At 45.9% G+C, this 17,565-nt stretch overlaps 1 protein-coding gene across 8 annotated transcripts in view; it reads left to right on the top strand.

The window, feature by feature from the left end:
* The window catches only part of LOC126981970 (CAP-Gly domain-containing linker protein 4-like), a 34,219-nt gene extending 17,704 nt beyond the window's left edge, over positions 1–16,515 (top strand). For 3 of the 8 annotated variants that reach the window (XM_050833720.1, XM_050833725.1, XM_050833712.1), the window contains 11 exons: positions 398–611; positions 1,187–1,303; positions 5,394–5,526; positions 7,140–7,289; positions 8,816–9,050; positions 9,768–9,889; positions 10,346–10,582; positions 10,902–11,154; positions 11,653–12,051; positions 12,471–12,649; positions 13,179–16,515. In XM_050833720.1, coding sequence (XP_050689677.1) covers positions 398–611; positions 1,187–1,303; positions 5,394–5,526; positions 7,140–7,289; positions 8,816–9,050; positions 9,768–9,889; positions 10,346–10,582; positions 10,902–11,154; positions 11,653–12,051; positions 12,471–12,649; positions 13,179–13,408 — 2,269 coding nt within the window. In that variant the 3' untranslated portion in view covers positions 13,409–16,515. The remainder of the gene's footprint in view (positions 1–397; positions 612–1,186; positions 1,304–5,393; positions 5,527–7,139; positions 7,290–8,815; positions 9,051–9,767; positions 9,890–10,345; positions 10,583–10,901; positions 11,155–11,652; positions 12,052–12,470; positions 12,650–13,178) is intronic. The other 5 variants (XR_007734396.1, XR_007734403.1, XR_007734418.1 and 2 more) reach the window with 5 other exon arrangements.
* The last annotated feature ends 1,050 nt before the right edge of the window (positions 16,516–17,565 follow it).

Below are 17,565 nucleotides of genomic sequence, written 5' to 3'. Positions count from 1 at the left end.
TATCTACTCATCTATCTATCTATCTATCTATCTATGTTTCTGGCTATATTTTCTATCTGTTCCTGTTCTTTTCTTCTTTTTTTTTCTATGTATTTCCTGTCTTTATATCATTTTCTGTCTCTTTTTCTTTATTTGTTCCTGTCTACTATCTCATTATCTGTCTATCATACCTATCCATACATCTGTCTATTTCTTCTTCCATTTTCTTTCCCGTTTTCCTTCATCATCACTATCTATCTATCTCTTTAACTATCCATCTACTTATCTTCCTATCCATATGTCTTTCTATTTACTATCAACCCCCTCTTTCTCACTCTCATCTATCTGTCTATCTATCTATCCATCAATGCATTCATCACTCTACCATCAACAACCTCCCTTTCTCCCTCCCACTCAGGCCCTACCGACGCACCGTGCCCGTCACCCACCCTCCCGTCGACGCCCCCCTCTGCGTGCACTGCTGCCGTCGGGACCTCTCCTTCTTCAACCCTGGCTGCGCGGGATGCTCCGGGCTCCTCCGCCGCCCCTCCACCACCCCCGCCCACCTCTTCGCCATCATGCGCCAGTGGGTCCCCGAAGTGCAGCAGAATATACACCACTTCGTAAGGCAGGTAAGGAAGACTTAATTAATTGGATCAGTAATGTCAGATGCTTCCTCCCCTCACATCACCTATTTCCAAAGGCCGAAAAGAAGGTCAATCGGGTTATTATGAGTGTTTCCTTAGGTTCACGGTACAGAAGAAGGGTCAGACTACCAGAAGGGTCATGAAGCTACCTCTGGAAATGCCCACAACTCCTACGAAAGCCTTGTCAAATATGTGAGCTTGGGCGCCGAGATGTTTAAGAATATGACCTGTGTCCCGTGTTCTCAAACGTATCGACGCCTCTGTATACGTCTATTTGAAAAGCCTCTCGTAGAAGTTGCTGGGGCTTTCGAGGACTGTTTTGTGATCCCTGTGATAGTTTTAAACGACGTCTGCATCTTTCTATCTTTCTATCTATCTATCTATTTATTTATGTCTTTCCATCTACCTGTTTATCTATTCATTTACTCACCTACCTATCTTTTCATCTACCTATCCACATATTTGTCCATTTACTATCAACCTTCCCTCATTACCTACCTACCTACCCATCCACCTATCTATTTTCTCTACCTGTCTACCTATCCATCCTCCTCCTGCAGGCCCTGGGGCTCGGAAGTCACGTGGACGACCGAGACGCCCTCACCGACATGACTCTCCTGCACTACGCGGTGAAGGCAGGGAGCAACGGGGTGGGGGACCAGGACACAGCACTCCAGGTAAGCTACTGTGTGTTTTACCTGCCGAGTGGTCCAAATATGGTTAGGTTAGGTGGGGCCCGATCCTCTTCTCACCGCTGCTGCATAACTCTCAATATATCACACTCTTCCTCCCATGTCATCTACGTACTATTTGAAATTGACTGTATCAGATATTTTGAATACATTATACGTAAATATTTGGCAGCGCTATATGGCTATCAGCGTTGCCAAATTGTCGTACTCAGATGATCGTATTTTATGATTTTCAGCCCCTAAACTGTCACACCTACACGAATAACGAAAGAAAATTAAAGTTATCGCTGAAACAGTTATTTGTTGATGGTTTTCTTTCTTCTTTGCAATAGTTATCAGTCAGAAACTTCGAAAATGCAATGCGATGAGTACGGTAATTTGGCACAGCTGATGGCGATGTAACTCAACGATCCGGCCCGGCCCAAACTGACTTCACATCTGAGTCGGACTATATCATTATAACACGTGGCTGAGGAAGATAGTGTCTGGTCTGTCTGTCTGTCTGGTGATTGCGACAACAAGGAAGTGTCATAGTAAGGCGCTATTGTATGATATAAACTCCTGGTGCATCGTTGTGAAAGGCTGGTGGGGTGGGTCTGTATTCTCAGAGGCTTTCACCGCTCACAACAACGATTTTCAAAGGCCACAAAGGAGATGAGTTGGGTTTTCATGAGAGTTTGTGTTATACTCACGTTCATAGTACAGCAGAAGCCTTGTCAAACTATCGCAAGGCTACTAAACCTACCCATGGAAATATCAACACATCAACCTCTACGAAAGCCTTATCAATTGTGGGTTGTGAGTATATAGACCCAGTTTGCTTCTCATTCTGGTAATACTCTAACACGTGGTTGTAGAAATAGGAGTGTCTAGTCTATTAAAACTACGCATGGAAATACTAACACATCAACCTCTACGAAAGTCTTACCAATTGCGGTGTTGTGAGCCCTGAAATGTTTGTGTATATAGACCCCGTTTGCTTCTCATTCTGGTAATACTCTAACACGTGGTTGTAGAAATACGGGTGTCTAGTCTATTAAAACTACCCATGGAAATATCAACACATCAACCTCTACGAAAGTCTTACCAATTGCTGTTGTTGTGAGCCCCAGTTAGCTTATCATTCTGGTGATAGTGTATTACGTGGCTGAGGTAATAGGTGTGTCTAGTATACGATTTCGGCCCCAGACAGTACTGATATGTATTCTAAAGTAACTGCGGAGGATTAACCCCTCTCTTGGCCACTCATCTGTACTACTTTTTTATATAGGCGCAGTGATGAGCGGGCTTTTTTCTCTCATTAATGTTTTTGCCACTGAGCTCCTTCCTTTACTGTTAAAAGAAGTTCTCGTGAGTTTTTTTTTTTTTTCACAGTCATGGTAAATAAGCTGACATGGATTCGAACCCTTTCCCTAAGTCACCCCACCCCACCACTGCTATACTATGCGTGCTTCAGTCTGTCATCATGTAGAATAGCATAGCATAGCATGGCATGGGGGTGGGGAAAGGGGAGGAGGTGAGGAGGGGGGGGAGAGGGGGTAGTTAAGTGTCGAGAAAATAGCAGAGAAAGTGTTGCAGTAGTTGAGATAGATATATATATACGTGAGTAACACACACACACACACACACACACACACACACATTCTCTTCCATCTCTCCCTCTCTTTCTCCCTTCCTCTACCTGTCTCTGCCTTCCCTTCCTTTCTTCCTCCTTTCCTCTGTCACTTTTTTTCCATCCATCCCTCATTTTCTCTTTTTCCTTTATAAACTGTCTCTGCTTTTCCTTCCTTCGTATATCCTTCTCCATCTCTTTCCAACCCTCTCTTCCTTTCTCCTTTCCTTTACAAACTGTCTCTGCTTTTCCTTCCTTCGTATATCCTTCTCCATCTCTTTCCAACCCTCTCTTCCTTTCTCCTTTCCTTTACAAACTGTCTCTGCTTTCCCTTTCCTCCTTCCTTCCGCCTGTCACTCTTTCCTTCCCTCCGTCCATCCCTTTCTTCCCTTCACGCTGTACTAAAAAATGAAGGAAAGTTATATATAGCCTACTTTAAGCAATCCACTACCTTTTATGAACTGACTCTGTCTCCTCCCTTCGTCTCCCTCCCTCCGCTTCTCCCTTTCTCCCTCCCTCCCTTCACGCAGTACTAAAACATAAAGGAAAGTTTTATTGGGAAAGTCCGAATTACTAGACTGGACCGAACCACGCCGTTACAAACCATCTCCATCGCTCCTTCTTTTCCCTTTATCTTCCTTACCTCCTTCCTTTCGTCTCTCCGTCTCTCCCTTTCTTCCTCCCTCCCTTTCCTCCGTTCCTCTCTCGGTGTTAATATCAAAGAGAAACCTACGGATTGCGAGGGGGGCCGCGTGGTGATATCATAGCCTAGTGTGAGAGGGTTGGGAAAGAGGTGTTGTTTGTGACGAGGCTGTGGACTGGGGAGGCGAGGGAGAGCACGGTGAAAGGTATGAATGACTGTGGTGGTTGGTAACAGTAATAAGAACATAAGAACGTAAGGAGTTTGCAAGATTCCGGTTGGCCCATTCAAGGCAGCTCCTGTAATCCTAACCCCGTCTAACCTCCCTATCAATGAATTTATCCAACCTCTTCTTGAATGTATCTATGGTATTGGCACCCACTCATCCACGACTCTATCGGTAAACCTTATGTCTTTGTTGACTCTGCAGATTTAAATGTTTCAGTCTATCCTCATACGGCAAGTTTCTCAACCCTTGAATCATCTTTGTCATCCTCCTCTGTACAGATTCTTACATCATGATATCCATTATATAGTAGGATGACCTGAACTAGACCGCATAATCAAGATGAGAATGTAGTAGAGACAGAGAGAGAGAGAGAGAGAGAGAGAGAGAGAGAGAACACACACACACACACACACACACACACGCGTATAACAAATAGCACATCTAACACTAGAGTGACTGGACATGAGATTAAGAGGGGGAGGGAGACTTTATAATAATGCCTACACGCTTCCTTGTGGTCTGTCGTAACACACAACGCCATCTCTCCCGCCTCCCCTCTGCGTGTGTGTGTGTGTGTGTAGGAAAAAGAGTGTGTGTGTGTGTGGAATAAGAGGGAGGTTATGGAGTGCGTATGAGAAATGGAGAGAGGGAGGAGAGATGGAGGGAAGGAAATGGAGGAAGAACAAGAATAAGGAAGAGTTGAAAGAAGGAGAATAAGGAAAAGAGGAAATAAAGGAAGGTAGGAAGAATATGGAGAAAGGAAGAGAATAAGGAAGAGTGTAAAGAAGCAGAATAAGGAAGAGAGAAAAGAAAGGAAGGAGGAAAGAATAAGGAAGAGTGGAAAGAAGCAGAATAAGGAAGAGTGAAAAGAAATGAAGGAAGGAAGAATATGGAGGAAGGAAGAGGATAAGGAAGAGTGGAAAGAAAGAGAATAAGGAAGAGAGGAAAGAAAGAAAGAAAGGAAGGAAGGAGGAAAAATGAAAGCAACACACACACACACACACACACACAGCACTTTCCTCTTTATATATATTTTTCTCTTTTTCTTTCATTTTTTTTACTCTCCACGTAACACCACGATGACGAAACAAGAGCAAGAGAAAAAAAATAATAACAGCGTGAATGAGAGAGATGTGTGTCGTGTTATTTGAGGGGGGGGAGGGGGAGGAAGGGGACAGAGTAGTAGTAGTAGTAGTAGTAGTAGTAGTAGTAGAACTTTGATATCGTCCCCCTGCAACATATAGCCTACTACTCCTATACGAACTCAGATACTAGGCTACTACTACTACTACTACTACTACTACTACTACTACTACTACTACTACTACTACTACTACTACTACTACCACACACATCTTCGTAACTTTTCCTTTCTTTAACAAAATAAAAAATAATATAGATGCAATTTCCTCTCTCGCATCTTCCATAACTTGCATTCTTACCACAACAACAACAACAACAACAACAACAAGACCTACTACTACTACTAATAATAATAATAATAATAATAATACCACACTTACCTTTCCTCCACCTTTGCTGTATTATACCCTGAAGAAGGCCCACGTATCTTACTCGAAGTCTTCCCCGTCAGGTGGTGAAGGAACTCCTGCGAGCCGGCGCCGACGTCCACCAGCGCTGCCGATGGACCCACATGACCGCCCTGCATTACGCCGCCTACTTCGATGTGGCGCCCGTCCTCCACCTCCTGCTGAAAGATCCCATGGGTAGGTAGTTTGGGGATGTTGGGACTATAGGTTATAGATGCGCGTGGCCTCGGTGCTCATCTCCGTGTGTTAATCGACTCTACTTCGATGTCGCCCCCGTGTTCCAACCCCTACTGAAAGATCCCATGGGTTGGTTTATAGTGAAGGAGAGAGAGAATGAAGGACATGGAGTTAGAACGAAAATAAGGAAGAGTGGAAAGGAGAAGAAGAAGGAAAAGAGGAAAGGAAGGGAGTAAAGGAGTGAAGGAGAGGTGGGGTGAAGGATATTTAGGAAGGACGAGAATAAGAAAGAGTGGAAAGGAGAAGAAGGGAAGAAAAGAAAGGAAGGAAGGAAGGAAGGGAGTGAAGGGTATGAAGGAAGGACGAGAGTAAGGAAGGATGGAAAGAAGGAGCATAAGGAAGAAAGAAAAGGAAGGAAGGAAGGAAGGGATTGAAGGAGATATGGAATGAAGAAAATAGAGAGCAACAGTAGAGAAGAGTGGACAGAAGGAGAATAAGGAAGGAAGGAAAAGAAGGAAGGAGGAATAATGAAATGGTGGTGGTGTGGGGACGTGTGGGGGTGGAAGGGGGTTGTGGGGGGTATGTGGTATAGCTGCGCGTGACCTCAGTGATCATCTCCGTTACATTCGACCTTGAGGCTATGGTGGATAAGATGGTGCTATTATTATTAGGCTATTATCATTATTATTATTGGTAGTATAATTATTGATTTATATATATATTAATAAAAGCAGAAAAAGAAGAAAGAAAGAAAGAAAAAGATGAGGAAGAGAACGAGAGGTATAGAAACAAAAATCTCATTAGCAAACAACACGGTCAACCAATCAATCTCATCAGTAAATCTTTAACAAAAAAACAACAACTTTCCCTAAGGCAGGCGTGTGTGTGTGTGTGTGTTTGTGTGTGTGTGTGTGATCGACCGACCGAGTCTTCCATACCTGCCCCCCACCCCCCATCCACTCCCGCCCTCCCACCCCCGATCCCCCTTTGATTATGTCTATTTATCTATCTATCTGTTTATCAAGGTGTTCGTCTGGCTGCCTATCTGTCTAACTGACCGCCCATCAATCTTTCTATCTCCATCTCTGTCTGCCTATATCTTCGAACGTGTCTGCAAAGAGAGAATGAGAAAAAGCATAAAACTACGGTCCTGTGTGGTTTTCTCTATCTCTGACTATGTCTATTTATCTGTCTATATGTATCTGTCTATCAAGGTGTTCGTCTGGCTTCTTAACTCTCTATCTGACCGCATATCTATCTTTTTATATCTCTGTCTGCTTTTGTTTATCTCTGATCATGTCTGTATATATCTATCTTTATTTATCTCTATTCAGCTATTTGGCTCGAGTACTTTGGGGGAACGCCGCTGTAGCTACATCGCCTATATATCTGCGATCCTATGTGTTTGTGTTTATATCTGAGTAGTCTATATATGTACCTCTATTTACCTCCCTCCCTCCCTACCCAGGCGTGTGTGTGAACGACGCCTGCCTCGAGTTCTCCGGGGGCACGCCGCTGTACATCGCCTATATAACTACGATCCTATGTGTTTGTGTTTATCTCTGAGTGGTCTATTTATCTACCTCTATTTACCTCCCTCCCTCCCTACCCAGGCGTGTGTGTGAACGACGCCTGCCTCGAGTACTCTGGGGGCACGCCGCTGCACATCGCCGCCGCCAACCTGTGCCTGGCCGCCGTGCGTGTTCTGCTGCATCACGGCGCGCTGCCCACCCTCACCGACACACAGGGCCGCACTCCCTTCCGTAAGTACACTCTGCTGGACACACACATACACTTGGCTAAACCTACACAACCCTCACGGATACTACACAGGGCCGTACACCGTCCCGTAAGTATACTCTGCTACACACATACATCTTTCCTTCAGTACTTGGCTAAACACACACAACTTTCCGTGAGTACTGTCCTAAACCTATACAATTTACCGCCAGTACCTTGCTAAACCCACACAACTCTCCGTCAGTACTTTGCTAAACACACACAGCTTTTCGTGAGTATTGTCTTAAACCTACACAATTTACCGCCAGTACCTTGCTAAACCCACCCAACTCTCCGTCAGTACTTTGATAAACACACCCAGCTTTTCGTGAGTATTGTCTTAAACCTACACAATTTACCGCCAGTACTTTGCTAAACCTATACTACTTTCCGTGAGCACTTTGCTAAACCTATACTACTTTCCGTGGATACTTTGATAAATCCACAAAATTTTCCACCAGCACTAAACATACAGATCCTTCCATTAGTACTGTCCTAAACACACACAGACACACTAGACGCTCTCTCCACACACATTACTTTCTGCGGACACATCACGCTGCATCGCCCACTCTCATGATGACAAGACCGCAGTTATATGCGTTCTCTCTTTCTTTGCAGACAGAGACAGAGATAAAAAGATAGATGGACAGTTTGACAGGTAAATAGGGAGTCAAATGAACACCTTGATAGACAGACGGATTGGTAAACAGACAGATAGACACATACACAGACACACAGACTTGTAGGCAGACACCATCTCTCTCTCCTTCAGATAGATAAGTAGTTATAGACGAACGCATTGATAGGCAGAGATACAGGTCGATAAACAGACATACAGACACGACACACACTCTCCTTCTTACACAAACCAACACAATTACAGGTACTGACAAACAGACTTACATACAACAAGCACAATATTTCCCCTTCTAACACACAAACAGACACAAACACACAGATTCCTACACCAGATTTTGTTGAGCGTCGTATTAGTATTTATTATGTTATGTGCCTCCTGTCACAGTGTTCAGTCTGCCTCTAGCGACGCGAGGCTTCACGCCGCGCACGACCAACAGCCTGAGACATGGACAAACTTTTAACACCAATACTTGCTTGCGCGCCTCCTCCTCGGCATCCTCCTCCTCTTCCTCTTCTTCTTTTTCTCCTTCTCCTCCTACCTTCTACCAAAACTACCGCAACATCCTTCTCCTCCTCTTCATCCTCCTCCTCCTCCTCCTCCTCCTCTTTCACCATCAAAACTACCACAGCATTCTTCTCTTCCTCCTCCTCCTCCTCCTCCTTTTCCACTATACCAAAACTCCCTCAACATCCTGCTTCTCCTCCTCTTCTTCCTCCTTCTCCATCACCGAACTTACGAACGCCTCACCTGTTCGAATGTGCATGACAATCCGACATATCTTCTCTGCGGCCTTCAAAAATAGTCGTAACAAGAGCCCGAAGCATTTGATAATACGAGTCTAAAAATCTCTCCCCTTGCCCCTTCCAGAGTGCATCCCGACCCCCGAACAGTACGAGTTGGTACCCGATGTTCAGGAGGTCATATCATGCCTCCGCCACCTCCTCTCCCCGTCAGCCGCGCACGCCCACACCCACGCCTCCCACGCCTACCCCGCCCACGGCACAGCGGGTCAGGGCTCCTCCGGGAAGGCGGTGCTGAAGGCGATGGGGCTCAAGCTTGGCGATCGGGTCTTGGTTAGCGGAGTGAAGACTGGAGTGCTGAGGTGGGTTGGGGGAGTGGGGTTGGGGGGGAGGGAGGGAGAAAGGAGTGTGTGGGGTAGTTTGGTGTGTGTGTGTGTGTGTGTGTGTGTGTGTGTGTGTGTGTTTTGAGTGATTTTGGGATTTGCTTTTGTTTCCCTTTCTTCCTTTCTCTTCTCCTCCTTTCTTACATCTCTTCATTTCTCCTCTTCCTCTTCTTCTTTACTCTTCCTTCTTCCTCTCTTCTCTTCCTCCTTTACGTTCTTCTCTTCTTCCTTCTTCATTTCTTCTCTTCCTTCTCTTTTTTCTTTTTTTCTTCATTTCCCTTCCTTCTTCCTTCTTCCTGTCTTTCTCTTCTTTCTCTTTTTTCTTTCTCTCGTTCCTTGGTAGGTACAAATTTGGTCCTCCTTCTTTTTCTCCTTCTTCGTCTACAAATGGATCCGTGGCTAGGTGTGCTATCCACTACACCACGGAGGCGCAATGTTGCTCTTCCCTCTCTTGGTCCATCATAGGTGCATAACTGGTCCTACTCCTCTTTTCCCTTCAAATGAATCCGTAGCTGCCGTGTATAGACCTACCAACCTCATGTAGCTTCCTTATGTTCTTATATTCTTATGTAGATGTGCTATCTATTACACCACGAAACCAAAGAAGAGGTTATAAGGCTCCTGATAATCGATTAATTCCTTTCTCGCGTGTTTCTTCATCCTTAGTTGACCCTCCCCCGCCTCTCCTTCCCTCAGGTTCGCAGGCACGACGGAGTTCTCGACGGGGCTGTGGGCCGGCGTGGAGCTGGAGACGCCGACGGGACGACACAACGGCACCGTCAAGGGCGTCATGTACTTCAGATGCGCCAAGAACTACGGTGAGAGAGAGAGAGAGAGAGAGAGAGAGAGAGAGAGAGAGAGAGAGAGAGAGAGAGAGAGAGAGAGAGAGAGAGAGAGAGAGAGAGAGATTTACTTATACGAACACACATATAAAGAGAAAGATATAGAAACAAAACAGACTTACTAACTAATTTACGAACTAACATATTAATAAACTAACTAACTAACTAGCTAACCAAATATATACACATAAACAAACAACCAAGAGTCATACATCACGGCAACCACTATAAATAAAATTAGCTTGCTCCACTAACGGACTGGGGTCGTCCAAGGGGCCCCTCAAGAAAACCTACCGGCGTTACAGGCTGTACATAAAAATAAAAAAACTGACTATATAATTAAGCCAAACAATAGGCAACCAACGAAACAACAAAAAACAATAACAAAACAACAACAAAACTCACCCATCCCTTCTACACCCACTCCTTCAGGAATCTTCGTACCCATGAACCGCCTGACGAAGATACCTCACGTGGGCGGCGGGGGTGGAGGGGTTGGCTGCGGGGTCGGCGGCGGCGGCGTGGTCAGGCAGGGTCGCTCCTCCTCGCAGGCCCAGCGGCACCACCACCACCGCCGGGCAGCCTCGCGACGCTCCGCCTCTCTCCCGCCCGGCCGCGTCAACCATGGCCGCGTCGACGTGTCCCAAGTGGCGTCCAAGGTGGCGCAGGGTAAGTGTGGACTGGGTAGTAGTAGTAGTAGTAGTAGTAGTAGTAAAAGTAGTAGTAGTGGTGGTAGTAGTAGTAGTAGTAGTAGTAGTAGCAGCATTAGACATAGAGATGGAGAACGTTATCTACTGAAGTGAACTTATAATGACTAATAATGATGATTTTAATGAGGAGAAGGAGGAAGTGGAGGAGGAGGAGGAGGTTCACGACGACGATGATGATTCTTTCCATTGTCCCGCAATCCGATGATGATGATGATGATAACAACAACAACAATGATACTTTTAGTCCCTTAAAGCTCAAACTCCCTCCTTCCTTTCAGACATCCGCGACACCACCCGCAAGATCGTAATAGGGGACCGGGTGTTCGTGGACATGGGCCTGGGCAGCGGCTCGGCGCGGGTGGTGACGGGCTCGGTGCGGTACACGGGCGCCGTCCACTTCGCCTCCGGGTTTTGGGTCGGCGTGGAGCTCGACGTCGGCCGCGGCACCAACGACGGCTCGGTCAACGGCACCAAATACTTCACGTGTAGGCCCCATCACGGCATCTTTGCGGCGCCTTCCAGAGTGATCAAGTGAGTGGGCTGCTAATGGAATAGTAAACGCAGCAGTAGGCTATTATTATTGTTATTATTATTAGTAGTAGGAGGAGGAGGAGGACGAGCAGGAGTATATAGGAGTAATAGAAGACGATTAAATATAAGCAGTGGACTAGAGCAGGTAGGTCATACTTATAAAATAACAGACAGACAGACAAACAACTAAAGTAACAGAGGGACAGGACAGCCCAGGAATGATAGGAGACCAGGTAGACGGACAGAACCAGATGGAAAAATGAAACTAGAGCCCTTGCAGTAGTGGTGGTAGTAGTAGTAGTAGTAGTAGTAGTAGTAGTAGTAGTAACCCTCACACAACCATCACGCCCTCAGAACTAGATGAAGAGGTAAAACTAGAACATTTGAAGTAGTAGTAGTAGTAGTAGTTGTAGCAATAGCAACCCTCACACTCCATACTCCTTACCCCCTGAGCCCTTTATCAAAACCCTCACACCTCTCTTCCCCTCCCGCCCTCAGAACCAGCGGCGAAACAAGTCCATCAGAGTGCCCATCGGAGCTCTACCAACACGACACCCGGCAGTCCTTCCTCAGCCACAGCCGCCAGTCCCTCTCCTCCCACCACGGCTCCTCCCACGCCCTCCACCTTCCCTCCAGCGGGCCCCTCAGCCTCGGGTACTCCTCCTCAACCCTCAATAGCCAGGGCCCCAGGAGTCTAGGCTGGGGCGGGACAATAGAAGGCTCATCCTCATCAACTAATCTTGACGTCCACGACTCTTGCTGCGCCTCCTGCTCCGCCTCACAGCACCTTCTTGAGACGAGTGGCCCCGCGTCGCTCAAGACCTCCCAGACGATCAAACCGGCCATCTACCCCGCGAACACCGCCATGACGAGCCTCAACCGCTCCTTCTCCGCTAGGTGGGTCCGTCTGCTATTGCTACTACGTCAGGAGAAGCAGTACATTGGTGACACGTATGGCATTAGGAGCTGGGTTGCCGTTTGTATTCTTCATGATATATACTGGGCTTGGTTTTAAGGGAAGGGTCAGTTTGGTAATGAATGAGCATAGTTTGTTTGGCAATGAACACTCAACAAGTGTTATCAAAGGCCCACAAAGGAGATTAGTTGGTTTCTCATGAGTATTTTCCTCGTTCATGGTGCAGAAAGAAGCATTATCAAACTACCACTAGGCTCACAAAACTACCCACCTTGGTAACGTTAACAAAACAACCTCTATGAAAGCTTTACCAAACGTGGGTGTGTAGCCCCCGAAATGTATACCCATGGATCTACTGCGTACTAATTGGCCCTTCATGACCATCTTTCACTCCGCTTAGGTACGCCACGTCCCGTCAGCGTCAGGAGGAGCTGGAGCGGGCCGCGGAGGAGCGTCGGCAGCAGCAGGTGTGGTTTGACCCGCCGGTGCTGCAGGCCACGCCCAAGGCCGAGCGGAAGAAGCGGGAGAACCAGCACTGGCTCGAGGTGGGCCACAACGTGCTCTACAAGAATATCGTCGGTGAGTGGCGGCGAGGGTGAGGTTGATGAGGTTGATGTAGACAAGTTCTCTTAGTGGTGTTGTTGAAAGGGTTCGATCATATGTTCTCTATTGTTTTGTTGTTCAGTGTATACCTATAGTTCTTTTTCTTGTTTTTGTTTTAGTGTTTCTTCTGCGTCTTTTCTTTCTTCTTGCTTTTGTTTTGCTTAGCTGTGTCTTCTTCTCTTACTTGTTCTTGTTCTTTTTTGTGTTCTTTTTGTTTTCCTGTTTTCGTCTTTTCTTCTTTTTCTTTTTTTTCTTCTTCTCTTCGTCTTGTTCTTGTTCTTCTTTTTCTTGTTCTTCTTTTTCTTCTTCCTCTTCTTCCTCTTCTTCTTCTTCCTTTTCTTCTTCTTCCTCTTCTTTTTCGTCTTCTCCTTCTTCTTCTTCGTCTCCGTCTTCGTCCTACACTAAACTAATAAAAACTGACACCGATGATCTACTCACTCCACCAAGACTAATCTAATGAAACCTCGCGCCAACACTATTGCCAACGCTTTCTCCACCCCACCAGGCATCATCAAGTACATCGGGCGCGTGGACTTCGAGGAGGGCGTGTGGCTGGGCGTGGAGCTGCGTTCGGCCAAGGGCAGGCATGACGGGACGGTGCGGGGTCGTCGCTACTTCACCAGCAAGCCTCGTCACGGCGTCATGGTGCGGCCCAACAAGGTGTACGTCCGCGGCATCAACGGCTCCAAGCTGGTCAAGCCCGAGGACGAAGACCAGGAGGAGGACTACCCTTGAAGAAGTCTAGATAAGTCGGGACATTGACAGAACCTTCACGTAGAGGATTCATAGCCAAGGAGAATATGTACAGCACTAACAATAGGATTTTCTGTCATTTTGTTCTGGTTTTCTGCTTTTCTGTCATTTATGCCTCTTGTTTTCCTTCCTTGGCACGAGGATAAAAGTTAGCGCAGAACATTCACAGCCAATGGGGATGTGTACAGCACTAACGAGAGGATTTTCTGTCATTTTGTTCTTGTTTTCTGCCTCTGTTAGTCATTACTTCTGGTTCATTCCTCGACACGATGATAGAAGTCAACGCAGAACATTCACAGCCAAGGAGAATGTGTACAGCACCAACATAAGGGTTTTCAGTCGCTTTCTTCTGATTGTCTGCTTTTCGATGAGTCATGCCTTGAAGTTCTAGATCAGCTGCTGTCTTGATCATCACACTTGGTTCCTTCCTTGGTATAAGTATAGGAGTCAACCCAAAACATTCACAGCCAAGGAGAATGTGTACAGCACCAACACAAGGGTTTTCAGTCGCTTTGTTCTGGTTTTCTGCTTCTCTCTCAGTCATGCCTTGGGGTTCTGGGTCAGCTGCTGCCTTAGTCATCACTCCTTGTTCTTGTTACCACTGGAGGTCGTCAGGGCAGGATTTACGGGGATATGTAAGAGCAAATTTGGGTTTTAATACCTTTATATAACTAACTACGACGTGAGGCATCCCGAGACTTATTTTTCAAGACTTCAAATTGCAAAGAGGACGCGTGAAGCCAGACTGTAATACGTCTAATTAGTGTTCATTTATTTAACAAAACAGCAAACCAGCAGTTAATCAGTGCCTCAGCTATTGCCACGGACTAAAGACGGGGAATAATGTGAGAGACTTACCATTGGGTCACCGTGTAGTCCATGGCAAACAGAGTGACCCTGGCTGCCCTAAATCTGACCCTGGTGGCTGTTACACTCTCTCGCTACACCCACAGTACACAGGGCCTTCTCTCCTACACACGGTCTGGCTGCACATACTAGGATTATCATGTATACAGATCCATAAGCCTTGTTACATCGATGGAGGCCCAGGCACATTGAGGTTTAAGGTCTCGTGTTGATATGCTTATATTAAACCTCTCATATACACATTGTCTGGCTGCACACACTAAGGTTATCACATGTACAGATCCATAAGCGTTGTCACATTGAGAGAGTCCCAAGCACACTATGGTTCCAGGTCCCGTGTTAATATGCTTATCTCAGGCCTTCTCTTTTATACATTGTCTGGCTGCACACACTAAGGTTATCACGTGTACAGATCCATAAGCGTTGTCACATTGATGGAGGCCCACACACATTATGGTTCCAGGTCCCGTGTTAATATGTTTATCTCATGCCTTCTCTTTTATACATTGTCTGGCTGCACACACTAAGGTTATCACGTGTGCAGATCCATAAGCGTTGTCACATTGATGGAGGCCCACGCACATTATGGTACAAGGTCCCATGTTCGTATGTTCATCTCATGCCTTCTCTTTTATACACTGTCTGGCTGCACACACTAGGTTTATCACGTGTACAGGTCCATAATTGTTGTCACATTGATGGAGGCCCACGCACATTATGGTACAAGGTCCCATGTTCGTATGTTCATCTCATGCCTTCTCTTTTATACACTGTCTGGCTGCACACACTAGGTTTATCACGTGTACAGGTCCATAATTGTTGTCACATTGATGGAGGCCCACGCACACTATGGTTTAAGGTTTTGTGTTGACGTATTCATGTTAGCGCAATGGTTAGCGTGTCTGAAGAGCCGAGGGGACAGCCACGCCAACACAGGCCTCACGGGATGCTTCATATAGGACGGTTTACTGCACTTTGGGACCCTTGCACTGGGGACGAAGGTGCACTGGACAGCAGATGGTGGAGCAGGGCGCAGCAGGGCGTAACAGGACCTTCATAGCATCAGCAGAAAGTAGGTGATGGCAGTGTTGTAAGAGTCACGGTGGTAGAGTGTCCGTAGCTTGTTTCGTAGTCTAGCTGGTCGGTTGTTTGTCCATAGCTTTAAGTTAGCTCGTGTTCAAGCAGGGGAGGGTGAGTGAGGGAGTGCTCGGGGCCGCCTGAGAGACACACCAGCCGCTCTGCTGGTTCAGAGGCGCCGGGTGTGGGACGGACGGGACGGGAAGGGACGGTATAGGGCACAGTTGAGGGAATGCTTGTTTGGTGATCATATGTTGAAATAGATGTAAGGTAGCACTGGCCATCCCATTCCATTGACTATAGGAAAAGAAAAGGATGGGAAGGGATGGGAAGGGCAAGGCTGAGGGAATAGCTGATAGGTGAATATATGCTGAAGAAATTAGGTGACAGATACTGCTGGCTATTTCACTCCATTAACTCAATATAGGAACGGGATGGGAAGGGCAGGGTTGAAATTGACTAGTGGATTATATTATGGAAAGGAAAATAGATGTCAAGTACTGGTCATCACATTCCCTAAACGACAGCAAATAGGTACATTGGTTATAGGGACGAGACTGAATAAAGGAGGGAAGGGATGGGGCACGGATGAGGGAATGGTTGACTGGTGATAATCTTGAAAGGAAAATAGATATCAGGTACTAGCCATCCAGTTCTCTCAACAATATTATAAAAGGTACATTGACTATAAGGACGAGACTGAATAAGGGAGGGCAGGGAACGGATGAGGGAATGATTGATCGGTAATTATAATGTTGAAAGGAAAATAGATATCAGGTACTAGCCATCCAGTTCTCTCAACAATATTATAAAAGGTACATTGACTATAAGGACGAGACTGAATAAGGGAGGGCAGGGAACGGATGAGGGAATGATTGATCGGTAATTATAATGTTAAATGAAGATGGATGTTAAATACTAGCCACCCCCTTCACAAAACAACATAGTGACTATACAAAGGCACTAAACAATATAAAGAAGGAATCTGTTGCCCTTCCCATGGCGTGCATTACAAATAAGAGAATGGAGAATGTTATATATTTACTAGATTTGTATTAGAATATATGTGTATGTTACTGTCCAGATGTTAATATATATATCTTCACCTCTATGCAGAGTCATAAAGTGCAATATTTTATTACTAACACGTAGTTTTAATGTCCTAATATAACCACTTTTGATATCTATTCACGTCAGCCCTGTTGTTGTCGTTGTTATTGGGTACTGTTGTTGTTGTTGGTGGTGGTGGTGGTGGTGTTAATGTTTTGTACTGTTGTTGTTGTTGTTGTTGTTTAGCACTTGTTGGTTGGCACTGTTGTTGCTTTTGAGTAAATCTGCCACTGCTTTCATTGTTGTTGTTGTAACTTGGCACTCTTGTTGTTCGGCACTGTTGTTGTTGTTGTTTATCACTGTTGCTTACCAAAATTAGTAGCCAATTAAAAGTTACCTATTTCTGAAGCCTTCGTAGGTTTATGAAGGTGTCGGAAACTGAGATATTGGTCACAAGAGCCCAAGAAGCCCACGAGTCAGATGTATCCCTTATCTCCTCCATCCACGCATGTCTAAAGATAAGCAGATAGGAGTTAAAAATGGCTCTGAACTACATTGCGCCTCGTAAAACAGTCGGAAACCTTAACACCACGTCCACACCACAACATGCAAGTCCGCCCTGATAAGTGATAACTATTTTCCAGAAACTACTACTCCTACAGGCGGTGGGGGAGCTGTGCGTATCCTCTAGGCTGGTGAGGTCATCTTTGTACCGTAGAACGAAGTAGTGGTTTGGGGCCTTTCAACTTAGTAGTAGATGTAACTGTTTGGATACAAGGCTACGCTCTATACACCAACCTTACATTTATGGTGGTGATGGGCTAGTGAGGTCATCTCCGTACCGTGGAAATAAGAGAAATAGTGGTATGAGGCCTTAGCAACTTATTAATGGGTGTAGATGTATACATGTTTGGGGACAAGGCAACCCTCAGTGCACCAACCAACCTGATGGCGATAGGCTGCTGAGGTCATCCCTTTACGACGTGGAACTAAGAGAAACAGTGGTATGAGGCTTTGGCAACTTAGTAATATATGCAGATAAGGCTTAATTTTACCTCTTCTCACAACGTTTATTTTCCTTTCCTAATATTTCTCCCTCAACTTCCTCCCCTTGGATATTCAACGGACATTTCCTCGTCGCTGTT

The sequence above is a fragment of the Eriocheir sinensis genome, chromosome 4, assembly GCF_024679095.1.
Source record: "Eriocheir sinensis breed Jianghai 21 chromosome 4, ASM2467909v1, whole genome shotgun sequence".
Lineage (NCBI taxonomy): Eukaryota > Metazoa > Arthropoda > Malacostraca > Decapoda > Varunidae > Eriocheir > Eriocheir sinensis.
Note: the sequence above shows the minus strand (reverse complement) of the source record. Positions and strands in the feature narration are given on the sequence as shown.